General features: G+C 38.2%; 1 protein-coding gene across 1 annotated transcript in view; it reads left to right on the top strand.

The window, feature by feature from the left end:
- The first annotated feature begins 739 nt into the window (after positions 1–739).
- The window catches only part of ADGRG4 (adhesion G protein-coupled receptor G4), a 60,578-nt gene continuing 55,317 nt past the window's right edge, over positions 740–6,000 (top strand). Inside the window, 2 exon segments of the mRNA XM_060137263.1 lie at positions 740–907; positions 910–1,366. Coding sequence (XP_059993246.1) covers positions 740–907; positions 910–1,366 — 625 coding nt within the window.

Genomic DNA, 6,000 nt, shown 5'->3' with positions numbered 1-6,000 from the left:
CGACCCACCTGATGAGCGTCAGAGCTGGGATTCCAACCCAGGTTGCCTGACTGCAGAGCCAGCGGTAACCAGGTACGTGGCCATCTCGAGCCTCTTAAAGCTGCAGCCCCCTTAGTGAGGAAATGGAAGGGAGGAATCAGGATACACTCCGGGCAGCGCCCTTTCTCCCTTTCCTGAACGCAAACGGAAGCCCTGCAACTTCAGCGTTGTCTATCCTTCAGGCCCCTGTCAGTGCCTCAGTGAGAAGCCGTCCCCAGAGACAGAATAAATCAGGTAATTTGGCTCAGGAAAAGGCATTGGAGAAATAAACTGCTGTTGCACCGTGAATATAAGAAGGCAGTTAGGTAGATGGAAATAGTCATCTTTTGATTATATGAGTGAGGATTATGTGCAGCAAATTTTAAGTCCAAGCTACCTTTTCCTTGGTCTCCCCCCAACCCCACTTCTAACCGCCCCCTCAAAGTGTTCAGTTGGTGTGTGCTCTGGGAACACTAATCTAACTTTTCTTATTAGCCCAGGCAAAATATAATTAGGAAGAAGCTCTTCTGCCAAAGTCAAGTCACATGCTAACGTCAAATAGAGATGATTTTTGTATATCAACTATTTTGGCTTACTTGCACCGGTATTGACCCATAATAGTATTGTATAATCTGGATTTGGCTCTACGGCTAAAAAAGATGTTAAAATTGATTTTTTTGTTACAAAAAATTTCATTTGTTTTCTCTTTCCCCTTCCCCAAATGTGGACAGATGCACTTTCACTAAAAGGAAAAAGGTTGGATTTTTAGGGCAGAGCTGACACATATGTAAGCCTGACCAACACCATTCCTGAACTCAGTTGATTCACAGTACGCGTTGACCTGCGATTTGTGGGTGCCAGATCAAGTGACTGGATGGCCTTCTCCTATAGTGTACTAAACCTACTCTCCTGGGTAGAGGAGACATAGACCTTGGACTCGCAGGAGACCATCAGCAGCTAATTGTGTACAACTTGGGCAAGACCTTTTACATCCGTTACCACCTGACTCCATTTCAGTGGCACACAATATGCTTGATATGGGATGGTGTGAAAGGCAGATTAGAGCTCCTCCTGAGTAAAGAAAGGATACTGGTAATGATGGATCAGCCACAAAACCTGGCGCCTAATGGGACTCTGGTTCTAGGACATTTTCGCAAGAAAGTGGACGACCATGTTAAAGGCATGGTTCCTAGGTTCACCAGCAGCTTGTACTACTTTCAACTCTGGGACCACATCCTGGGAAATGAAGAGTTTATGAAGCGTTTGAGCAGAAACGTGGTTAGTTGGGAAGAAGATGTTTGGCTCATCAACAAGATCATTCCAACCGTTGACATGAGAGTGCGCTGCGGTGAGAAACTGATGAATTGTCTTCCTTAGCAAGGGTAGTGGTGGTGCAGAACTCTTCTGCTCGCTACTATAAATAACCCACTCCTAGGCCCAGGCTCTGTCTTCCTCAGAGGGGCCCAAGGTTGCCACAGTTTTGTCATCTACTTTTTAACGTAGAGCAAATAGTACTTTTTGTCTTGTATTTTGATATGATTTCAAACTTACAGAAAAATTGCAAGAATAGGACAAAAATTTTCTATATATTCTCTACCCAGCTTCACTGTTACATTTTCCTCCTATGTTTTATCATTCTCCCTCTCTCTCTGTCCCCTTCTCTTTCCCCACTCCATACACTCTCTCTCTCTCTCTCTCTCTCTCTCTCTCTCTCTCTCTCTCTCACACACACACACACACACACACACACACACTCACAAATTGTTTCTTAATAATTTAAGATTAAGTTGCAGACATAGGGCCTCATTTCCCCTAAATATCTCAGTGTGTAATTTCCTGAGAATAAGGACATTCTCTTACATAACCACAGTACAGTTGTCAAAATCAGGAAATTTAACATTGATATGGTACTAATATCTAATTCATAGTCCATATTCAAATTTAGCCAATTGTACTAATCATTTCTCTTATAGTTATATTTTACTTGCTCCAGGATCCAATTCAGGATCATACATTGCCTTTAGTTATGGTGTCTCTTTAGATTCTAATCTGGAACAGACCCTTAGTTTTTCCCTGTCTTTCATGATGCCAATTTGTCTCAATACTGGTGACGGTAACTTTGATCACTTGATGCTAATGATGATAGTTAGATTTCTCCACTGCAAAGTTACTCTTTTTCCATTATAATTGAGTAATTTCCTGAGAGATATTAGGAGGCTATATCAATATCCTGTTCTTATCAAACTTTCACCCAGTAGTTTTATATCTATCGACGATTCTTGCCTCAATCACTTATTACTATGATGATTGCCAAATGACGATTTTTAGAACTCCATCATTTTTCTACATTTATTAGTTAGTATTCTATTGTGAGGGAGAGTGTTCTCTTCTACATTTACTTATTTATTCCTTCAGTTGTTTATATGTTTATATCAGCATGAATTCATGGACTCTTAGTTTATTCAATGGGTTACAATCTGTTGCTGTCATTTATTTTATTGCTCAAATTGGCCCAAATTTGGCCAGTGGGAGTCCTTCAGTCTGGCTCTTGTGTCCTTTTGACACATTCCCATTATTTTTCAAGCACTTCCGTACTTTCTAGCACAACAAGATGTTACAGGCTCATCTTGTAGTCTTCCCACTCAGCCCAAGAATCAGCCATTTTACCAAAGAGCCCCAGTCCCTTTTAGTGGGGAATGATATTGATAAACCAATTCATTTTTCTTTTGAGAGCAATGACGTTGTGGGAGAACTGTTAGATGGAATTCTTGTAAGAAAACTGGGTTTTTGGAATTACACATGTATTTCCTTCCTTCTTTCCAGTTTTTAGGAGGAAATATAAGGTTGTTTTTCTCTGTCCAACCCCACTCTCCCGTCAAATCCAATCTTCTCCATTGTCAACAGCTGCAGTCCCGAAGCATGGGTAAAGTCACTGATAACAGCATCAAGATAGAATTTTTTCTCATTTCCTGAAATGTTCACTTATTCTTAGAGGAATAGTATTTACTGTTCTTATGGATTTGGGAGGGGGTAGCGAGGGAAGGGGGGCTAGATCCATGCCTAATAGGACTCCTGCAGACTATGGAGATAGGTTTTCACCAACGGTCTGGATGCTGTTTGAGTTAATGGCAGAGGGTTTCTGTGTTTCTTTGAGCTCAGACTAATGCAGAGGAACAGGAAAGCCATTCCTTTGAGCTACTACCTGAAGGCATTTGGTTTTTCTCCTTTCTGAAGGCTTGAAAATGAAAGAGAAAAGTCCTAGCTGGCTCTGATTACAAAAGCGAGCTAGTAGGTTAAGCCTGAACAGCTCACTCAAAGCAGTTTAAAGTAACTTTATCATTGATGGAAGGAACCAGAAGTATGGCTCTATTAAATCCATATGCTTAGCAGTGGTCTTTGAAAACCTAATCTGGCCAGTGAATTGCCACGGCCTTTCATACCACTTTGCTGGTAAATGACTAAATCTAACTGAAGTGATAAAGTGTTAGATGACCCTCATTTATTTTGCTCTTTTGTACACTTTTTAATGTACAATCTATCCTCTTGGTCTGATTAAGTCTTGGTGGGCATAATATACAAATAATCCAATACAACAAACAAGCCAAAGAAAACATAACCTAAAATGACAATCAGTAAAAGGAGTAGAAAATGTTATTTCTACTATTCAGGTTCCTTCAAATGTTCTTTCCAAACCTTAGACAGGGTTTCCTAACCTGAGGTCCAGAATGGCCTTGACAGGTGAGCAAAGCCCTTGAGATGGTACGCACCATTCTAAAAATGCAAGATGAATATTTTCTTCCTGAGGACAGTCTATAGTCTTCATCATATTCTAAAATAATATAATCGCTGCCTTTTACTAGGTCCTTGCCGTGTGTCAGGCACATTATGGATGAAGAAAGAAAGCCCCTGAGAGCTTAAATAAATTGCTTAAGGTCACCCATCAAATCAGTAATGGAGCTGGGATTTGCACAAAGATCTGTCCTGTTGCAAAGCCCATTCTTTTCACCCCACACACCTTGCAGGACTGCCTCGAAGGAGTCTGTGGCCCCAAAACGGTCATGAGCCACTCTCTTAGAAGCTTCCTTTGAAGAGAATTGCTGGTGTTGTTAATCCACCTGGGGAAATTAAGCTACCAGCTATGGTCGCTGCCTGTTCACCCCTGAAGGAGCTGTAACACCATAGAATTTCTTCTACCTCCATCTTGCTGTCTGACATCTGGGGAAAATGAAGGCAGTTATCTGAATAGATAGGAGTGGTTACTACATGTCTAGCTTCAGCTTTTGCCTAATAAATTGCTATTTATGGTCCATAGAAGGATTATGACCTTTCAAAAATAAATTTTAATGAACACATGGCTAGGTTACAATTCTCAATAAATCTATTTACACATAAACTATATATGTGTATATTTATATATTCATGAGAACAGGGCTTTGGGGGAACATTTGCCGAAAACCATGAATGCTACCTGGGTTTAATAAACAAGTATTCACTGTAGTTGGAGATGTCTCAGGAGTATTTAAACAGTGCAGTGATAAATAATAATCATGGCAAAGGTGCTAGCCATTAGTAATTTAGTTTTGGAGTAGTTTTTAAGCCTTTTTTCTTTATTAAAAAAGTTACAAATGCAATAAATGATTGTGAATAAAACAAACTCAAACAATGCAAAAATACATGAAACATAAAGTAAAACCTACCCTGCGTCCTCTCCACAGAGGTGTCTATTTTTTTTTTAGAATTTTTTTTCCTATGGATTTATAATGTGTGTGTGTATGCATGGCTGTGTATGGATGTGTATAGTTAAAAAAGTAAAAATAATATATGCATATGTACATATAGGTTTACAATTTGATTTATTTTAACTTAATATTATCATGGACACATCAGTAGGTTTATAACCAGCTCATCCATTTTGGGGCTTCATATATCCATTTATAGATGTACTATAATTTATTGAACTAACTCACCATGGTTGAGCATTTAAATTGCTTCCAAATTTTTGCAGTTACAAGTAATGCTACAATGAATTTTCTTGTACACACATCTCCGTATACATGGGCTGGTAATTTCATAGGACACATTATTAAACGTACAATTTTAAGAGAAAAGGATATAAGCTTTTACAATTTAAGTTGGTTTACCTTTTCTGCTAGTTATTTTATTAAGTTAACTATTCATTAAAATTGATTTAGTTTTTACAGTAAAAGTAATAGACATGCATGGTTAAAATTCAAACAATGCATAAAGATATAAATTAAAAGTCTCCTTTCTCTTCAATCCCCTTACCCCAAGTGCTTCTCTCTAAAAGTAATGATTAAAAAGTTTTTATATATCCTTGCAGAAACAATTTAAAACTTGGGTTTGTGTGTAAATATTCTTTGTTTTTCTTTTTCACAGTTGGGATCATCATCATAAGCATAGTCCTCTGTAGCTTTTTTTTGCATTCGATAGTATATTTTGCAGATATTTCCATATCAGAAAGTATAGACCTACCTGACTATTTTTGGTGTAGGGGTTATGATAGAGCTATGCTATAATTTATTCAATGATCTTTCTTTGAAGGACTTTTAAGTTGTATCCAGGTTTTAGCTGTGACAAAAATCTAATGTATTTTTAAAAGGTATGGATGGTGACTGGAATTTCTTGATGTGATCATTAGGGACTGATGAGAAGCTAAAATTCCTCTCTAGGTAAATTGAGAGTGATTTCCTAATCTCAGCTCAGACACATGATCCAACAAAGGATTTGTTCTGACTTCCTAAAGGTATGTAGATTAAATCACTCTTAGTTAATGCATTTGAGAAATCCCTTCTTGGGAAAGAATGAAGTAACATGAATTGAGTCCATTCTGCAAAATCTACCCTGTATCAAAACATAGGGTCCCTGTGTGTGTGTAGCTATTGATTTACTAAGATTTATTAATTAATCTAATGCTCCAGCTGCTTTGAATTACTTTATGAACTAACCATTCTTAAAATATGC

Source organism: Lagenorhynchus albirostris, chromosome X, assembly GCF_949774975.1.
Source record: "Lagenorhynchus albirostris chromosome X, mLagAlb1.1, whole genome shotgun sequence".
NCBI lineage: Eukaryota > Metazoa > Chordata > Mammalia > Artiodactyla > Delphinidae > Lagenorhynchus > Lagenorhynchus albirostris.
This window is presented reverse-complemented; position numbering and strand designations above follow the sequence as displayed.